At 37.6% G+C, this 21,137-nt stretch overlaps 2 protein-coding genes across 8 annotated transcripts in view; one reads left to right on the forward strand and one right to left on the reverse strand.

The window, feature by feature from the left end:
• wdr17 (WD repeat domain 17) overlaps positions 1–10,006 on the forward strand; it is an 83,784-nt gene extending 73,778 nt beyond the window's left edge. For 3 of the 6 annotated variants that reach the window (XM_008111842.3, XM_062981383.1, XM_062981384.1), the window contains 7 exons: positions 22–133; positions 2,226–2,367; positions 2,459–2,561; positions 4,794–4,895; positions 6,092–6,190; positions 6,343–6,526; positions 9,067–10,006. In XM_008111842.3, coding sequence (XP_008110049.2) covers positions 22–133; positions 2,226–2,367; positions 2,459–2,561; positions 4,794–4,895; positions 6,092–6,190; positions 6,343–6,526; positions 9,067–9,186 — 862 coding nt within the window. In that variant the 3' untranslated portion in view covers positions 9,187–10,006. Of the gene's footprint in view, positions 1–21; positions 134–2,225; positions 2,368–2,458; positions 2,562–4,793; positions 4,896–6,091; positions 6,191–6,342; positions 6,527–9,066 lie in introns of those variants that run through there. The other 3 variants (XR_010006409.1, XR_010006410.1, XR_010006411.1) reach the window with 3 other exon arrangements.
• Positions 10,007–11,612: 1,606 nt separating this feature from the next.
• spata4 (spermatogenesis associated 4) lies at positions 11,613–19,221 on the reverse strand. 2 transcript variants are annotated; one of them, XM_003221648.4, is made up of 6 exons: positions 19,026–19,221; positions 17,033–17,162; positions 16,011–16,129; positions 14,953–15,173; positions 13,453–13,569; positions 11,613–12,120 (listed from the first exon to the last, which is right to left on the reverse strand). In XM_003221648.4, the coding sequence occupies exons 1-6, from the start codon at positions 19,172–19,174 to the stop codon at positions 11,996–11,998; spliced, it is 861 nt and encodes a 286-aa protein (XP_003221696.3). In that variant the 5' UTR covers positions 19,175–19,221; the 3' UTR covers positions 11,613–11,995. The 2 variants fall into 2 exon arrangements, with proteins under 2 accessions (XP_003221696.3, XP_008110053.2); XM_008111846.2 differs by lacking the exon at positions 19,026–19,221 and adding an exon at positions 18,839–18,859.
• Positions 19,222–21,137: the final 1,916 nt, after the last annotated feature.

A 21,137-nucleotide genomic window follows, 5' to 3' on the forward strand; every position in this document is an offset into this window, starting at 1 on the left:
GTTGTCTCTGTTGCTTTACAGGGACTTAGCAGCAGATCTTCTCATGATGATTCCCAGTAATGAACTACAGTTAGTAAAGCTTTGTGCTTTCTATCCCGGATGTACAGCAGAGATAAATGATCTACATGAAAAGGTACATTTGAAAAGCTAATTACCTTTTAACACCACCCCCCCCCCCTTCATTATTTGTTCAGCATAATATTTAGTTTAATTTCTAGATTTGTTTATTGTAAGATATTACCGAGACCTTTCACTGTTCATGTTTATAAGTGAGCATCACAAAATACATTCCTTTTTGTTAAAAGTCACAATTCCACAATGTTTTGCCTCAGGATTTGATTCTCCACAGATCACCATGTGTATAAAGAGTCGAGGTGGCATAGTGGGTTAAGCCCTTGTGACAGCTCAACTGCTGACCTGAAGGTTGGGTTGCTGACCTGAAGGTTGTCGGTTCAAATCCGTGAGACGGGGTGAGCTCCTGTCTGTCAGGTCTAGATTGTGGGGACAAGAGACAAGCCTAACACATCTGGGTGTCTCCTGGGCAATGTCTCTGTAGACAGCCAATTCTCTCACAGCAGAAGCGACTTGCAGTATGTTCTCAAGTCGCTTCTGACACGATAAAAAAAAAACTATGTGTACAAGACCACCTGGGATTTCTTTACTAGGATTGCCAATAATATTTTCTACAAAAGAGAATGATAGGCTTTACATGGATGAAGGTTATTAGGCATAACCGAGTTGTTGAATGATGGTCTCACAAAGTAAGAAAGCTGCTCTTTCCCAGCTTTAAGGGAGATGTGTACTTAGACTGGATCTATATTGCCCTATATCCCAGGATCTGATCCCAGATTATCTTCTTATCCAGATTATCTGACGTGTAGACTCATATAATCCAGTTCAAAGCAGCTAACCTGGGATCAGAACCTGGGATATAGAGCATTGTCAATCCAGCCTTTGTTGGGCATTCTGTAGACTTAATCTAGTTAAATCTAACACAGTGGCTATATGCAGATAGGATCACACTATGATTATGATGATGATGATGATGATGATGATGATGATGATGCTCAGGGCGGTTTACACACATAAGAAGGCAAACATTCAATGCCCTAAATAAGTACAAACACATCAAAAATACAGAATAATACGCAATAATATCAATAAATTTATAATGAATACATTGAATGGACTCACATTTTTGTATTCAGCTTTCAACACAAGCACAGACAATGTAGCCATTGCAAGGGTAGGGTTACAAAGAGTGACATATTTGTGTGACACATACTGCTATCGAGTTCTCTCTTTACCTGTAATGCAAGTTACACAGGTAACATATCGTATTTATTAGAATCTAATGCTCGCCCTTTTTGGCCTAAATTACCATCTCAAAATTAGGATGCAAATTAGATTTGCATAATATGGTAATCTTAGTTCTGAGCCAAAGCAAAGGGGGGAAGCTACTTCAGGAGCACCTGAAACTCCTATTTTAGAGACGTCGGTTCTAATGTAATTGACATATGGAATTCTGGGATTTGTAGTTTGGTGAGGCATCGTCATTCTTTGACAGTCCCCATGATCCCAAACTACAGCCCCAAGATTTTCTTTTCTATTGCTGAAAGCTTTGGTGTTCTAACACTTTTGTTTTTAAAGGAGGAATTATAAGCAGGTAGCCACTGTAATGGGTACTTTTTTGGTTAAATTACAAAGAGGGCACTTTTTGCCGCTGCACATTACATTCACCAGCAAATACTTATTTTGTTTCAGGATTTTGAAAACTGAGGTGTGCACTAAATTCAGTGTCACATTAGCCTTGAGTAAAAATGAGTAGTTAGTATAGACATGAAGTGCTGAAGATACAAAAAGAATGTACTCATTCGTATTGTTTACAAGCATGCATCTATGTCTTTGTGTTGTTGGGCAGGAAAGAAGACTTTTTTGTGTTTGGTCATTCTATAATCATCATCATCATCATCATCTCGTTTGCTGTGTCATACTCTGTCTTTGGGTCAATAATAATAAATTAATTAATTAATAATAAAATGTTATTTCTATCCCACCACCAGGGACTTAGAGTGGCTTACAAAAGCACGTAGTAGTGCAGCAAAATACACAAGATATAGTAAAATACATAAACATTTTATCTATTCTTAAGCACTTAGATCAAACATTTTTCTCTACTAATAATTCCATCAATGCAGTTGTTTCTTTGTATTTTTATCTTTCAGTGCAGCTTACCAGATGTCGAAGAATGCATGCAAATAGCAGAGACAGCTCAGATGGAAGGAAATACATTTGAGTCAATAAAATATTTTTTGTTAACTATAGAGCCAGAAAAAGCACTTCCTATAGGCATTCAGTATGTCAAAGGTAAGCTAGATGCTGAATGAAAATACTCATACGCTTAACTCCTTTGTCCTTCATTTTATTTAGTTCCTTTCCCCCAATTTGCATTCTGTAGAGCACATCAGCAGTTCAAATTGGACCCTGGACACAGTCTGGCCATTTCTTGATCTTTTGAGCTATATACGCACAGAAAAATTACTGCTTCATAAATGTAGTGAGTAAGTATGTTTCATTTTTAAGTGTTAACAATTGATTCTTAGCTTCTTGCTTCATACACTTAATATACCTGCATTTGGATGCCTTTGTACAGCTAGTAAATCCTACATTGCTTCAGTATAACCAGTCTGAATAAAATGGAATACAGTAGAGTCTCACTTATCCAACATAAACGGGCCGGCAGAATGTTGGATAAGCGAATATGTTGGATAATAAGGAGGCATTAAGGAAAAGCCTATTAAACATCAAATTAGGTTATGATTTTACAAATGAAGCACCAAAACATCATGTTAGACAACAAATTTGGCAGAAAAAGTAGTTCAATACGCAGTAATGCTATGTAGTAGTTACTGTATTTATGAATTTAGCACCAAAATATCACGATATATTGAAAACATTGACTCCAAAAATGCGTTGGATAATCCAGAATGTTGGATAAGCGAGTGTTGGATAAGTGAGACTCTACTGTATATCTAGTGTTGACAACAGAGCTGATAAAGTTAAAACTTTAGGCAAGCATGCTTTAAAAACATAGCTCTTCTTTTTAGAAGTGGCTGTTGATTTGTGTCATGATTTATTTTAGAGATTTAATCTTGACAGAACATCTTGTTCAAATAATTCCACTAAAACAATATCTTTCTACCATCACTAAGGGATTTTTTTGGCAGAAGAGTCTTGAAAGCCTAATTGTGTTGCACTCCAGTCCTGGAAACACCAATGACAACTGCACCACATAGGAGTCCAGGAATAAAAGCAAACAGTTTATTGTAAAAACAATACATTTTTTACTTAATGAGTCCCCTTTGGGGTGAGAAGGATATGGTACAAATATGGAAAATAAATAAATAAAAAGCATATTTAAAAAATAGGAATAAGAAAGGCAAATATATAATCCAAAAAGGTTTAGCAAAAGGGGATAACCAAACAATAATCCAAATTGTCTCATGAAGGTCCTAAGGTGGCAAAGTCCAGGAACATCCAGGGATCTCAGATACAGCATAAGTCCACAATCAGGAAGTTGTGACTAGTAAAATCTTGAACAGGAGTACTTGAACAGAAACATAGACAACTACTAGAATATATTGAATCCAAAATCAAAGCTTGATTTGAACCAGGAACAATAGAACTCAGGCTTAGCTTCTCACTCTAAGGCAACATTGCCTGAACCGATCTTAAGGTAAACAACTTGTTTAATAGGCACCTATGAAATTATTTCGTTTCCTGTGAATTTCTTTCACACGTAATCTCTCTGAATGATGTAATCTATTTTTGGCTCTGATTTGGAAATGAAGACTTTTGTTGATCTCCATAGCTGCAGGTGGGTTCCCATTGGAACCCTGCTTATCAGCTCTTCACTCAATTCCATATCTGCAGTTGCTACTTCTCACTCCCCTGAATGCCCTTGAGGCCCTGTACTTTCTGAGCCGGTTTTCTCACAGAGAGAACCATCATTTCCCAGACTTGAGGGCCCATCGCTTTGTGCCACAGGAAAGCTCACAGTCCTCTCTAAACCATCAGTTAAACCATCAGCTTCTGGGGACTATCTACAACAAAATGATACATTTAGTTCAGTGGTATTTAGGAAAGGCTTTTTTTCAGCCATCTTTATTGTGCAGAAACACCTTTTATCTGCAGTTGATAAACCTCCCATTACACCTGTGTATGTCCTTATGAAATTATTTCACAATGGGATATATCTTTTTTGCAACAATCCATCTCCCCAGCACCAACCTTTTCCGTCACTCTTCGTTGTCTTTTCTTTAGAGCACACATACAATAGCTACAAAATACCTTAGCACTCTTCTTAACATATTTCTTTCCTTATCTTAGATTGAAACCTCTTCTGTCTGCCAAACTGAACTATTATATTTAACTTTAACCAGCTAACTGAAAAGAAAACTTTATAATAATGGCCCTAGAATTTTGGTTCTCACAATAGTTCCCTTGTGTTGTTGATGAAGATAGTTTTATTCTTCCAAGAATATGAGAGTTAAATGTTTCCAGATTATAGCTTTCCATTATTTCAGTTTATGTATGCTTTACTTGCTTATTATGTTTTTTAAAATTAATGTAATACTGTACTTGGTTTTTGTTTGCTTTGTAATTCATTTCTGGAACTTCTAAAGCTGAAAAACACCACAGGAGTGTGGAAAATAGTAGTATGTGTCATGTTGATGCATGATGACTGAGTAAAATAAGAAACACTTTTCATTTGAATGCTATTCTATTTTCAGATTTCGCAATGAGTTGTTAATACTATGTGGTTACATTGGTGCTTTATTGGCTATAAGAAGACAATACTGTAGCATTGTACCAGCACTTTATGAATATACCAGGTAACAGCTTTTATTCCAGCAATAGCTATATACCCAGTTTAACACTGGAATTCTTGTGAGCCATTTTTGAACCCTTTGTTCAAACTGTTTACCATTGAATACATGGGAGTGGCGTGCAGGGAGCATACAACTCCCTTGTTATGTCAGCTCCACTGACTGCCAATCTGCTACCAAGCAGAATTCAAAGTTCTGGCTTTAGCCTATAAATCCCTAAATGATTCCAGTCCAGTTTACCTGTCCAAACACATCTCCCTTTTGAGCCAGCTAGACCACTAAGATCTGCCGAGGAGGTCCTGCTCTCAGTCCCGCCGCCTTCGCAGGTGCGATTGGTGGGGATGAGAGACATGGCCTTCTCAGTGGTGGCCCCTCGGCTGTGGAACTCCCTCCCTAGTGAGATTAGACAGCCTCTCCCCTCCCGCTTAGCATTTAGGAAACAACTTAAGACTTGGTTGTTCAAGCAGGCATTTGATGAATAACAGAAATATGAAAGTAACTAAAGATACTCCAGGATCGATGCAAGGTCTGAAGGTTTTATGTTGGGTCTGTGATTATTGTTATAGTTTTATAGTTTTAATGGTTCTTAATTTATTGTTGTATGTTGCCGATTTGATATGTGATGTTTCATACATCATTGATTTTTGATTGGCATTTATTTTTGCCATTGATTATGTTGTGAACTGCTTTGAGTCCCCCCAAGGGTGAGAAAAGTGGTATATAAATGCAATCAATCATCATCATCATCCGAAAAATACATCACACAGTCCTAAATACTTGGGAAGTATTTGATTGGTGATTTTGTAATATGAAATCCAGCATATATATCTCGTTTGCTGTGTCATACCATGTCTTTGTGTCAATAATAATAATAATAATAATAATAATAATTATTATTATTATTATTATTATTATTATTATTATTATTATTATTATTGAACAGAGGTTCTTTTGTGCTGTTAATGTTTTGTAAGAATGTTGCAGAAGGAGCACATGAAGCAGCATGGCTTCTTATTTCTTTTAGCATGCCTTTATTTGTATATATTTAACACATGCCTAGGATGAGAAGGCAATGCTCAGTTAAAAAAAAATTTCAAGAGAATGTTTACTTACTGAATTATTCACCACATCAAGCAGTCATATAGAACTGTAACGCATGCCCTATGCCTTCAAAACTTCTATTACACTGCATTCTTTTCCAGCCAGCTTTTAAAAAGACGGGAGGTATGTGTACCCCTGAAGATTGAACAACTCTCTGAGGAACTAGATGCTTGGAGAGCCTGTACTCAATCACTAAACAAGTAGGTGTTCAATGATCCTGACTGAGCCTTAGTTGCTTTGAATATCTGATCTTTTGCCTTTGGTAGAAGAAAACTGTATCAGGAATTCTGTTGAGATGCTATGTGTTACAATTTTCAATTAGTATTGGAAACAACATATACTTTTCTCCTAGATCTTCTGATGACTGTCCACATACACCTCCATCTGAGTTGCAACAAGAGGTTTATGAAACACTGCTCTCACGAATAAAAGAAGAATCTCTGAAAGTCAAGATAGGGCCAGATTATGTAACTGGCTCTAACCTTCCCAGTCATTCAGATGTTCATATCTCTTGCTTGACAGGATTAAGGATACAGGTATTGATTATGGAACTTGATGAGGTGCCGTCTTTGAGATCTTTGCAAATGCATCTCTTTGATCATATCTAGTAGTTAAGAAATGCTGCTCACACATTTGAGTTTCCCCATTCAGTTCTTGCTGCTGCACACACCTGCATCTCCCAAAATGTATATAAGCCTCATTTTTTTCAGATTCACCTCAGCAGATCCCAGATATCAGTATAATGACAAATTTTCATTGCAGTTTTTTTGTTCTATATTCCACCTAACATTTTAAGATATCTCTTCAGATTGTATAAATCTTTCTCCTTTTACTAAAGATATTAAGATAGGTTTTTTTCTATCTATATATATAAAAGAGTGATGGCATCACGGCGACTCACAAAACAACAAAAGTACAGGCCCCGCAACCTCGAAATTTGACAACACAACCAATCATCCATGCCTCCAGGTTGATACAGCAAAAAGAAAAGAAAAACAAAGTCCTAATTACAGGGAGAGCAATAATTTTTTTTATCCAATTGCTGCCAGTTTAGAGGGCTAATCTCTGCCCACTTCGTCTCCTAGCAACCAACTCCTAGCAAGCCAAGGGACAGCCAGGGTTCAGTTAGGGGACAGGCAGACTTAGGCTATCTAATTTGCACTGGATTATATAGCAGTGTAGACTCAAGGCCCTTCCACACAGCTATATAACCCATTTATAATCTTATATTATCTGCTTTGCACTGGATTATCTTGACTCCACACTGTCATATAATCCAGTTCAGTGGGCATTTTATACAGCTGTGAAGAAGGGGCCTCATATAATCCAGTTCTAAACAGATAATATAAGATTATCAATAAACAGTAGACTCTCACTTATCCAACATAAACAGGCCGGCAGGATAAGTGAGTATGTTGGATAATAAAAAGGGATTAAGGAAAAGCCTATTAAACATCAAATTAGGTAATCGTTATACAAATTAAGCACCAGAACATCATATTATACAACAAATTTGACAGAAAAAGTAGTTCCATGCGCAGTAATGCTATGTAGTAATTACAGTAGAGTCTCACTTATCCAACACTCACTTATCCAATGTCCTGGATTATCAAATGCATTTTTGTAGTCAATGTTTTCAATATATCGTGATATTTTGGTGCTAAATTTATAAATACAGTAATTACTACATAGCATTACTGTGTATTGAACTACTTTTTCTGCCAAATTTGTTGTCTATCATGATGTTTTGGTGCTTCATTTGTAAAATCATAACCTAATTTGATGTTTAATAGGCTTTTCCTTAATGCCTCCTTATTATCCAACATATTCGCTTATCCAATATTCTGCCAGCCCGTTTATGTTGGATAAGTGAGACTCTACTGTACTGTATTTACAAATTTACCACTAAAATATCACAATGAATTTAAAACACTGACTACAAAAACATTGATTATGAAAAGGCAGACTGCGTTGGATAATCCAGAACATTGTATAAGTGAATGTTGGATAAGTGAGATTCTACTTTAATATGAAATAATTACTGGGATAGAATAATGCAGAACAATATAATCTCTAAAACCAGGACAGTAAATAAACAGGGGAATTCCACACAGGAAACAATCAGGGCCAGCTAACACCTCCCAACAAAGTATTCCCATCATCAAAGTCTGGCAAATCCTCTGTTTTCTCAGGGCCACAGACAGCAGAAGCACATAAAATATCGCAAACAACACCACTCTGAAAACAAGGGAATTCCAAACAGGAAAGAATCAGGGCCAGCTAACACCTCCCAACAAAAAATTAACTCAGGGAGGAAACAGCCAGGCTTTAAAGCTGCAAGACCATTACATCCTAATCATTTTCCTAATTGCAGCATTCATACTTGCGTCCATCAGGGGAAAAAAAAACCATTCAGAAATATTGTATATTCACAACCTTTAGGAAATAATATCCCCTGATGGCGCAGTGTGTTAAAGCGCTGAGCTGCTGAACTTCTGGACCGAAAGGCCACAGGTTTGAATTGGGGGAGCGGAGAGAGCCCCCACTGTTAGCCCCAGCTTCTGCCAACCCAGAAGTTCAAAAACATGCAAATGTGAGTGCATCAATAGGTACTGCTCCGGCGAGAAGGTAACGCCGCTCCATGCAGTCAACCCACATGACCTTGGAGGAGTCTACGGACAACGCCAGCTCTTCGGCTTAGAAATGGAGATGAACTCCCAGAGTCAGACATGACTGGGCTTAATGTCAGGGGAAAACCTTTACCCTTTACCTTAACTACCACCAATTCCTCAATACTCTATTTCCCATACCACCATATTTCGCCACAGCAACGCGTGGCCGGGCACAGCTAGTGCATTTATAAAATAGCAAGAAAAAGACAACGTGAAGATAGCTTTTTTCTATGCATTTATAAAATAGCAAGAAAAAGACAATGTGATCCATGTTTACTCCTCGATCCTTATTTTAATCATAGTTATTTGGAATAGGACATTTAGCCAGATGCTATTTTACATGTGAAATGCCCTTCTCCTGATATGACTTTGCTTTCTTTGTTCATACTACTCGTATTATACAGGGTCCAGTGTTTTTTCTTGAAGATGGAAAGTCAGCAGTTTCACTTAATGATGCATTGATGTGGGCAAAAGTGAACCCCTTCTCTCCGTTGGGAACAGGAATTCGACTCAACCCATTCTAATGCAGAAGAATAGTCCATTTTATGAAAATGAACAAAAATGTGACAGCTATTAGTTTGTCATTAGTTGAAGGATTTAAGACTGAATCTTCCTTGAAGGATAGTTTTATGAAGTCAGCAAATTTTACATTTAATTTATATTAATATATTTTGTAATCCAAAGAAAGACAAACATTGTTGGCAACCTGGGGTTTTAAAAAAGGATTTAAAGTTCTATTTCCATGAACAAAAGACAAATGACAAAGATATCACATTCATGTATAACTTGTGCTTCTTAGAAAAGTCTCTGTAAATTGCTTTTAGAATCACGAGCCTATGATGAGGGGAGTACATCATTCGTACTTTAGATTAAGTTGTGTATTTGTCTCCTCTTGGTGGAAGTTAAGAGCACAATCTACAAAAATCTGCTTTGATGCAAGATCTTGGAAACCAATCATGTTTATACAGCTCTTCATGATGGATTGTGTTCTGATGAATCCAATAAATGATTAATCACTCTAAATTAAATGGTTGTATAATAAATACAGATTTTCATTTAGCAGATATTTTGAAATATTTAGTTTTACACTTCAACTGACATAGGATTTTTTCTTATATTTTGAATATCTAGATTTGCACTTGACATTTCTCTTTATTTTCAATGAATAAGCTTCTTTCTAAAAGTTATTTTATGACAAATACCATGTAAGTAAATTACTTGTTGGGATGTATCAAAATGCCATCATGTAAATGTGGAAAATTGAATTCCTTTAATTTTAGTGATTGTAAACCGATGGTATTCAAAGTTCTGAAATGTTAATAAATTGCTGATGTTTTATACAAAGGATTTATAGCTATAATTGTTCTCTGGAAAAAGAATTGGTCAAACAAACTGTGAGAAAAAAAATGTATCATACAGCATGTAAACTAAGAATTTACACTAATCCGTCAGTACCCACATTTGATGATAGTTAGTCTGTTGGATCAGGATCTTCAATTTCCAGCTACCACAAATCACTGTTCCCCGTATTAGTAAATGGTGGTGAAATGAATGTGTACATTCATATCACCCCCATTAAAAATATATAGAGCATGATCATCCACATTTTTTCATGTCCGTGGTGTCCAGAACAAATCCCTCATAGATGCAGAGGCCCCACTTTACTTGATGGAAAATAAACTTAGTTAAGGTAGATGCTCTCTTGAGTGTTGCACTGCTTATTACTTTAAAAAGCTTAGTTCTTCTTGGCTTTCAGGATATGGACTTCAAGAGCTAGTTATTTTATTCTTTTAAAGCAACTAAATTCATCAAAGCCAAATTCCATGGCCGCTCAAATGGAAGATCATTTATTTCCTCAGTCCATGTTGCATTTGCCTGTGATGAAAGTAATATTTCTTTCAAAGACTCAAACTGTTATTCAGAATGCCATGATTCAAGCCATCTTCTCACAAGTTGCAACACTTGGCCCATATTGCATTCAAAAAAGTTGTTGTTGGACATTCAGACAATAACATCAACAAAGAAGGTAATTTAGACCAGAGGCACAGTGCATATAATATTCTTGAAACAGATATTTAGATGTTTGCTTACAGAAAACAAAAGTTCACGGATGTAACTTCATTCATCCAATACTCCTCCCTCTTCCTGTGTATTCTTCAGAGAATACTAATTTCTTAATGTGTAGCTTAATCCCAGGATCTGATCCAAGGTTTTCTGTTTATCCCAGATTATCTGGCAGTACAGTCTCATATAATCCAGGTTAAAGCAGAAAACCTAGGCTCAGATCCTGGGATATAGGGCCTGTCTGGAAGGGCCCTAATTTAGATATGCCAAAATGATGGTTCAACATATCAAGAGGGGAAACGGGGATCAGATACTGGAGGTCATACTTGCTGCATGGTTTGTTGAAGTTGGAACATGCTTGAAATGGGCCACAGTACCAGAGCCTGGAGGATTTCCATATATCCTGCTTCTTTTGAGCATTTTAGTAGGATCCCTTTTTCACAAATACCTAAAAGCATCCTGCCAATCTTCCCAATTTTACAAAATATAGATAATAGATTCTAAGTAATCCTGCATTTTACATTATTAATAATGAATTCAGAATTCAATACAAAAAGTAGAATGTCATACCAAAGCATTATCCCAATATACTAACAAAATCCACATTTTCAAATGCCTCTTTTTTTCCCCTTTCTCTCCCCCCTCCCCCCAAAAAAATTACTGGCAGTAAATACCTTAGCTGCTGTTAGTGAATGACTAATACATTATTTTTCACATAGGCACTTGTTCATACTGTTCTCCCGTTTTTCCTTCGTGATTACTTTCATCCAAAGTCAGAAATACTCCACGATGAACCAGAAGTCAAACAGGATGACCCAGAACTCTGATTAAGTATGTGGGATTATTATGCCAGCCAAATTGGTAACAAATACTGTAAATGCAATAGTCTTGTACAAAGGTTTTATTTTATTTTATTTTAAAAATTGAAATTTCAAATAGCTGTCATTTCTTGATAAAAGGAACTCAATATTGTAAATTTCATCAGAACTTCTTAAATTGTTTTACTATTCTGTATTAGACAGTAAGATCAAAGTTATGCCAGTAATTAACTTTATTAGAACATCAACCAAAGGGACAAAGCTTTTTCCATATTAGAATATGTAGAGTGAAAAAGATTCCAGTAATAAAGAGAAATAGGAAAACTACTACCGGTAAGTTCTTATTCTGTATTCTATCTCACTATTTAACACTTTGTTAAAGGCCCATGTATCCAATATAAGAAAGAAGCCTTTTCTTGATTAAAAAATAAGCATGGATCTCCTTTATTAGTTACATTTTAAAATGGGTGCCTGGAGTTTCAATATTGATACGTCCATCAAAAGGGTGTCTCTCAGCTTGCTTCACTTGGATGGCTTTGAAGTGGACGCCCATTTTGCCTCTGATTTCGGTGGAAGCTACACAAAAGTAGGGGAAAAGAAAGTTAGTACTCTTCAAACTTAACCATGGCATCATATCATATAGACTTGCTTTTACCAACATCTGACAAATTATGTGCCAAAACAGCTTTACGAAACTGAGCCATTGTTGGAAAGGCCACGGCTCGGACTGGTTGAGAAAGCTGGATGCTTAGGGCTAAGCTGCCAGGACTGTGATGATGAGACTGCCTCCAGCTCTTTTAGCTATCGTTTATTCTAGAAACACTGACAGTATTCAACAATGCTATCTATTCTGTACAAAATCTGTATGTGTGGTAAACAGCTTCCATTACAAACATGGAGTGGGTAGAGCTTTTGCTGACTGTTTATCAATGCTAACAATGTGTAAAGGTGGTGAGGAGACTGGAGAAACCTTACTCAAACAGAACCAGGTGTCTTTTCTTTGCAAGGCCATAAAAAGAATTGATGTCTTAAATTCTTAGGACATAACTACAAATGATAACATCTACTTGAGAGAAAGTGTGCTTCTCACTTTTTTCCCTTTGAAACAAAGGGACCTGACTGATAAGGATCAAACAATAAAACTAGCCATCTCTCACTTCTTTCCCTTGCCCTGCATCAGAAAATGGAGGTGAATGGGCAGGTGACTCCCCTATCGGGAAACTTAAATAACATATAAAGGGAAAATATACAATCAAGGCTGCATCTACGCTGTTAAATTAATGCACTTTCTCACCACTTTAACTGCCATGGCTCAGTGCTGTTGAATCCTCGGCACTGAGGCACCAAAACGCTTTTGCAGAGGCTGAAGACCTTGTAAAACTAAAACACCCATGATTCCATAGCACCAAGCCATGGCAGTTAAAGAGTGTCAAACTGCATTAATTCTACAGCGTAACTGCATCCCAAGAGAGAAAAGGCTGCTTCTGCTTACAGACTCTTGTACATGAACACTAGCCACTGTGAATTTGGTGCACTGTGTACTCCCTAAGGAGAGAGCAGAAGCAGTGCCCACATTATGTCTGATCTGTTGATCATAATAAATCTATTCAAAGTGCCCTCATTTGCTTTTGCTTTCTGGAAGAGACCGTATAGAAACTGAAAGTCAAGGAAGGTGCATCCTCCTGCATCTCGCTTGGTCCACAGAATTTTCCTCTGGCAGTAAATAGATCCAATCAATCAGCATCTGGACCACAAGTTATCTAGTCCGGCTTTAGAAAAACCCACTGGCCTTTTCCACCCATGCACCTGAGGAGCAGGGGGGAGGTAGTTATACTTGTAGCACAAACTCTATCCCAATATTCTAAACAAGACTACAGCCTTACATTTTTAAATAAAGACAAAACTTACTAGTAGGTCCAAGAGCAGGTTTCTCCCTTGTAACATTCAGTGTACTCAAGGAAGGCGTCAAAAGAGAAGGACGACGAATAGCACGTTCTCTTAGCGTTGGCTTGATGCCAAACCGTACTTGAAAATAAAACTTAACGTGAGCAACATGCATGCAGATAAATGCCCCAATCTTTTAAAATTTACATTGTCTTTTCCTGAAGCTGATGAATACTTGTAAATAATCTAAAAAATGGAAAGGAATCCTGTTGGAGATTTGTATCTTTGTAAATGGACTTATGTACATGGAAATTAGAATTATGCAGTTGTATAACACCCATTTCTAGTAGAAGACTGATGTACATAGCACAGCCAGTAATAAAAGAGATTCCATCTAAACATTAGGAAGAACTTCCTGATAAGAGCTCTTCAACTGGATTGTGCTGCCTCATAGAGAAGTGGAGTCTTCTTCCCTGGAAGTTTTTAAACTAGAGGCTGGGTGGCTATCTGCTGGGAGTGCTTTGGTTGTATTTTCCTGCATGGTAGAATGGAGTTGGATTGGATGGCCCTTGCGATCTCTTCCAACTCTATGATTCTAAGAGCTTGACGAGACTGATGTGCATTGGTACCACTGTATTTCTCATTAATCCCAATACGCATTGGGTACTTTTGCAGGTATCCCATTAAGCAAGTTCACATTTCAGTAAAGGGGTCTCTTAGTACCACTACTACTTACCTAAACATAAATATTTGATATCTGATATTCATGACACTGGAATCCTATATGAACTGTTCATATAGGATTTCAGCATCATAAATATCAGATCTCAAATATTTATGCTTCACATGTATCAGCACTACAACCAGGGGATAAAGCTGGGCATTCCATCCTATCATGTAACTCAAGAGTCTGGTGTCCCAAGAGGATGGTGAAGAAACCAATTTCTACACATTTCTATTTGTCAAGGTGGGGCATATGGGAAACCTTATCCAGATGATGTCCGAACTGACAAAATAAATATAAAAGTAATCATCAATACACGCTTTAACTGGAAGAGCAACTTGTAATGACAAAGGGAGTGGAACAAGATTTACATGTCCCATACAGTTTTGTTTTTCCACTATGAATATTTTAGAATAAATATTGCTTAAGCTTCAGCTTCCAACCTCTTTTTGAATACTGAACCAGATCAACTTGTAAGATTGTCTTTCTCACACTCTTCTTCTTTTGCTCTTTAGTGTTAATAAGATGTTGATGTTCAAGTTCAAAACTTCCTAAAGCAAAACATGGTGGCTTATCAGTTGGTTGTCAGCATTCCTCTTAATTTGTGCAACTCACAAGTTTGGAAAGAAAGATAAGTCGAGAATGAAGCAAGCATATTTATGGCTACACCACCATCTCCCCTCTATGATCCCATGTTATTTTTCCATGTTTTTATCGGGTCAGTATTCTACCAAGCATAACATAGCAACAGTTGAAGAATACTTCTGTGCTTCATGCCACATTTGGATAGAACTACTCACCTGGATTTTGTTCCCTTTCTAGCATCCTTCGCTGCATATGCAAATTGATGACAGCATTAATTTTCTGTATGTTTTTGTTTTCATTAGGTTCCACCATTATTTCCGTTAGCTTAATGTGGGATTTGATAGCCCTTGAAAGAGTTGATCTAGCAACCATTGGTAACTTATTCTGGTACATACGATCTGTAAAGTCAACCTCTTCATCCTGGATGTGTTTGATCCTTGAAGAAGGGGAAAGTTGTAGATGTATATATATATTGACTGATCTTTAAATTAAACATTTCTTAAATAACTGTTTTTGAAAACGTACCGGATTACTCCGCACTGTGATAAATTTGGTTCTTCTCTTCATTTATTTACAGCACTGACAACAGATCTACCCAATTCTTAATATGCGAGTGAGAAGGACAGATGGGTGTAATAATCTCAGTGGCTTCTTACTACAGCAATTGAAAGGGTGGCTCTTGTCTTTAGTGCCAAAGCAAAAGGATGAATCTTGCCCTCATATTGGGACTCTTCAACCTACTCTACTTGCTCACCAAGTGAAGACACAGTTAGATAACCTCAGGTACAACAAACAAAGAATAGGCAGCACTTTGCCAAATGGGAAAAGCATATAACTTGATCAAAAATTATCACCAAAATTTAGGCATTTGTATGTAACATTTGTATGACCCCCCCCCCCCCCCGGTGGCACAGAGGGTTAAACTGCTAAGCTTCTGAACTTGCTGACCAAAAGATTAGTGGTTCGAATCCGGGGAGCGGGGTGAGCTCCCACTGTTAGCCCCAGCTTCTGCCAACCTAGCAGTTCAAAACATGCAAATGTGAGTAGATCAATAGGTACTGCTCTGGCAGGAAGGTAACGGCACTCCATGCAGTCATGCCGGCCACATGACCTTGGAGGTATCTACAGACAACGCCGGCTCTTCAACTTAGAAATGGAGATGAGACCACCGCCCCCCCCCAAGACTCAAAGACAACTAGACTTAATGTCAAGGGTAAACCTTTACCTTACTTATATAACATTCACAAATAACTTTGTGAAAAACAAAACTTACCGCCTGTTTGTCAGCATAGTATAAATGTCCTGTACAAATATTTCAGCAGCTCCTGGTTTACAATGAATTGTTCCATCAATCAGCTCTCGGATGGGCTTCAAGTTCCTTTTGGCAAAGAACTGTAAGAAAGAAACCAGAGGAGTTCACACATATTCATTTATTTATTTGTATTCAGTATCTGCTTTTCCCCACTTGAAACAAACATAGATGAGTAAGAATTTTGAACAACAAAACCTTAGAATACAAAATCTGAGCACCACAGGTGACAGGCTACAGCTATGATAAGTATGATATCTAACTAGAACTATTGCAGAATAAGAGAAGATCATAAGGAATATTTCAGCATTTGAAAAACGAAAACACAGAAATGCTAGTGAGATCTAATGCAGTGGTTCTCAACCTTTCGTCCTCCAGGTGTTTGGCACTTCAACTCCCAGAAGTCTCTGCCATTGTTAGGAACTTTGGGAGTTGAAGTCCAAAACACCTGGAGGATCAAAGGTTGAGAACCACTGTTTCTAGTGTCATTTGTGTTCGACTGGGACTTTGGGAGACCAGGGTTTTAATCCACACTCAGCCAAGGAAGCTACTGGGCTACTTAAGAAGAAGACAGTGGCAAACCTACACTGAACAAATCATACCAAGAAAACTATGTGGTAGAAGCCCTTTATGATTGCTATAAGTCAGAAATGACTGTGAGAACATAGCAATAGCAACACATCAAGAGATTATAAGGAACATTTCAATACCTTGGAAACAAAAAGAGTACAAGTAGTTCATATGTTACAAGTATTCCAAGTGAAAACACATATACATAAACTATATGCACAACCTGTCAGTCTATGATCGTTATCACTATTCCTCTGAATTAAGGGTCTCTGAACTAGATGATATTTATTTTTGAGCAGACATGAAGAAATCTCTGCCAGCTATTCAAAGAGTCAAGGAAGAATAATTTGTCCCACTGACTTTCTTGGAAAAGATCAGCAATTATCTGAAATTCCCAAAATGCTGCAATAGCTTACCTTTCCAAGCTGTGACCAATTGCTTAGTTTGGAAGCTAAGGAGGTCCCATTTTCAAAGTGATTCATTTGAATGTCTTCTGGGTAATACCAAGAGAATATTTCAGCAATGAGGAAGCCATTTGAAAAATCTCTGTGCCAAGATGAAAAGAGGGAGAGATTAGTTAACCAGGAGTTTAACTCCAGAGATAGTGTGGCTAAGCGGTTTGAGTGTTAGACTGAGAGTGCAAACTGCGCTCTGGCAACACAGGGCCAAGAAATGGGGCTACATAGTGGAGTCCATGACATGCAAGTGTGGAGAAGAGCACACCACAGACCACTTACTACAATGCAGTCTGTGCCCTGCCACATGTACAATGGAGGACCTTCTTACAGCAACACCAGAGGCACTCGAAGTGGCCAGCTTCTGGTCAAAGGACGTTTAGTATAATGCCAAGTTTTTAACATTGTGTTTTTTATATATACATTGTGACTTCAATTCACTTCTGACATGATAAATAAATACCACCATTCAGTTTCTTTAAGGGAGAGAAAAAGTGGTATATAAAAGTGGTATATAAATTAATATGATTATGATATGAGAGGGAGGGGCTTACGAGAGGTCTTTATGGGAAGAATGAATGCAGTTTGATGCCACATTAAACTGCCATGGCTCAATGCTATAGATTCCTGGGATCTGTAGTTTGCTGTGGCATCAGAGCGGTCTGACAAAGAATAAATATAGATATAATAAAAGTTAATGTTTGTCTGTATGTGGCAGCAGTGCGATTATGTATTTTTCTGGCCAGGCCTTAATGTCCTGGTGCAGCCTGGGGGAGGAAGGACCATGGATGATGGGATTTGAAGTACCTTCATACAATTCGGCTTTGACTTGGACAGGGCACTGCGATCTCCATGAATAATGGACCAGGACTAAACTTGGCACACAGACATCCCCCCCCCCCCCATAACCAACAGAACATACTGATGGGATTTAGGTGAAGATGGATGGGATTTGCAGTACCTCATCTGCTTCGGATCCAACTTCTAACAGACCACTGCAACACCACGAATGACCGACCTGGACTAAACTTGGCATAGAGAACCCCCATGACCAACTTAACAGACTGGAGAAGGTTGGGGGAACATGACCTTGATTTTTGGAAGTTGTAGTTCACCTGCATCCAGATATACTAAAACCTCCCAGCGGCAATGGACCAGGATCGAACCTGGTACAGAGAACCCCCATGAGCAACTGAACATACTGCAGGGAGTTAGGGGGAATTGACCTTGATTTCTGGGAGATGTAGTTCACCCGCATCCAGAGATCACTGAAACCAGTTAATGATAGATCTGGACTAAACTTGGTGGACAGACCCAACATGGCCAACTGTGAATATAGGCAGGTCTTTGGGTGATTAATCTTGGAATATGGGAGCTCTAAAATAAAGGCAAAGGTTTCCCCTGACATTAAGTCTAGTCGTGTCTGACTCTGGGGGTTGTTGCTCATCTCCATTTCCAAGCTGAAGAGCCAGCGTTGTCCGTAGACGCCTCCTAGGTCATGTGGCTGGCATGACTGCATGGAGCGCTGTTACCTTCACACCTGTTGATCCACTCACATTTGCATGTTTTCGAACTGCCAGGTTGGCAGAAGCTGGGCTAACAACGGCAGCTCACCCCCCTCCCTGGATTCGAACCACTAACTTTTCGGTCAGCAAGTTCAGCAGCTCAGCGGTTTAAGTTCAGCATATGGGAGTTCTAGTATCCCATAAAAGAACAAACCCTAGAACTGTATAGCATTGAGACATTGCAGTGTGGCTGGCTGGTTACCTCATCCCATCATCTCATAACCTTTTTCCCCAATCGTTGGCCTCTCAAGTGCTTTTGGACTCCAACTCCCAGAAGTCCACACCATGGGACACGCTAGCTGAGGCTTCTGGGAGTTGAAGTCCAAAAGCATCTGAGAGGCCAAGCACTTGGGAGGCCATTGGTATGCAGGGTCCACGACTGGCCTCACCTGCGGAAGTGCCGAGGCGAGAAAGTCAGGTCGAGGCTCTGCAACCACCGCAACACCGTTCGCGGGAGCCCCGTGCGCCTCGGGATGGTGGAATAGGCCTGAAGGATTTGGGACTCTCTCCCTCCGTACGAGGAACCTCCGGAAGTCATGATGACGGTTGCTACGGTAACCAACAAGCCCGCTCAGCACCGCGCCTCGGAACAGAGAGGCTGAAGGACGCATGCGCCGGAGGACATCATGTTTTATGTCGCTTAGCAACAGCTAGAGTGGGCTGTGTCAGTGGCTCCTGCAAACATAGGAAAGGCCTGTGCCTGTGGAGACTCAAAAGCAGCTCACAATCAAAAACATTACAACAAAATATATAAAAAAACAGAATATAATTATATATCATTATATGTAACATATTAGTATTATAATATTACCACATTCTTCTTCTTCTTCTTATATATTTTATTTATTTATTTATTATTTATTAGCAACATTTATATCCCGCCCTTCTCACCCCGAAGGAGACTCAGGGCGATTTACAAGTATATATACATACAATATATTATATTATACGACTATATTGCAATAGTATTAGTAATATTGCATGTAATATAAATATACAATTAAAATAGTGAATTATAATTACTATTACATTGTATTACATCATAATATTATTAATATTACATGTATATACAATATATTATAATATTAGTATAGTATAATATTATATATTATAATATTAAATTGATTATTACTATGTTGTATGGTATTGTATTACACTATAATATTAGTATTTATATATATTTAATATATTAGTCTTATGATATTACCATATTATTATTATATATTACTATGTTGTATGGTATTATATTGTATTATATTATAATATTAATATTTTATGTATATTTAATATATTAGTATTATATTAGCATATTATTATATATTACTATATTGTATGGTATATTGTAATATATATTATATTATATTATATTATTAATAATATTGATAATAATATTATTAATTATTATTATTAATTATTATTATAATATTAATAATATTATATTGTATAACGGCGTTCCATGCAGTCATGCTGGCCACATGACCTTGGAGGTGTCTATGAACAACGCCGGCTCTTCGGCTTAGAAATGGAGATGAGCACCAACCCCTAGAGTCAGACATGACTGGACTTAACGTCAGGGGAAACCTTTACCTTTATCTTATGGTATATTGTATTACATTATAATATTATTAATATTTTATGTATATTTATTATATTAGTATTATTACATTACCATATTAATATATATTACTATGTTGTATGGTACAGTAGAGTCTTGCTTATCCAACCTTCACTTATCCAACGTTCTGGATTATCGAACGCAGTCTGCCTTTTAGTAATCAAATGTTTTTGTAGTCAGTGTTTTAATACAATACATGTTTTGATGCTAAATTCATAAATACAGTAATTTCTACATAATGTTACCTTGTATTGAACTGCATTTTCAGTCGATTTGTTGTAAAGCACAAATGTTTTGGTGCTTAATTTGTAAAATCATAATATAATGTAACGTGTAATAGCCTTTTCCTTAATCCCTCCTTATTATCCAATGTTTTCGCTTATCCAACATTCTGCTGGTCTGTTTATGTTGGAGAAGCGAGACTCTACTGTATTATATTGTATTCCATTATAATAATATTAATATTTTATGTATATCTATATATATAAAAGAGTGATGGCATCAGGGCAGCGGACAAAACAACAAAACTACAGGCCCCCCCAACCTCGAAATTTGACAACACAACCCATCATTCATGGCTCTAGGTTGATACAACAAAAAGAAAAGAAAAACAAAGTCCTAATTACAGGGAGAGGAATAATAGTTATTATCCAATTGCTGCCAGTTTGAAGGCTAAGCTCTGCCCACTTGGTCTCCTAGCAACCTCCTCAGCCCAAGGGACAGGCACAGTTAGGCCTCATTTAGGCCTCTTCCACAGATTATCAGATTTTAACTGGATTATATGGCAGTGTAGACTCAAGGTCCTTCCACACAGCTGTATAACCCATTTAGAATCTTATATTATCTGCTTTGAACTGGATTATCTTGACTCCACACTGCCATATAA

Source organism: Anolis carolinensis, chromosome 5, assembly GCF_035594765.1.
Source record: "Anolis carolinensis isolate JA03-04 chromosome 5, rAnoCar3.1.pri, whole genome shotgun sequence".
Classification (NCBI taxonomy): Eukaryota; Metazoa; Chordata; class Lepidosauria; order Squamata; family Dactyloidae; genus Anolis; species Anolis carolinensis.

Excerpts from the sequence above, each read along its gene's own strand:
- spata4 (XM_003221648.4), bottom strand. The coding sequence starts at position 19,174 with ATGACTTCCGGAGGTTCCTCGTACGGAGGGAGAGAGTCCCAAATCCTT. Across the intron at positions 15,174-16,010 it reads ACTATGCTGACAAACAGGCG|GATCAAACACATCCAGGATG; the intron begins GTAAGTTTTGTT and ends CCCTTCTTCAAG. Across the intron at positions 12,121-13,452 it reads ACCTGCTCTTGGACCTACTA|CTTCCACCGAAATCAGAGGC; the intron begins GTAAGTTTTGTC and ends ACTTTTGTGTAG.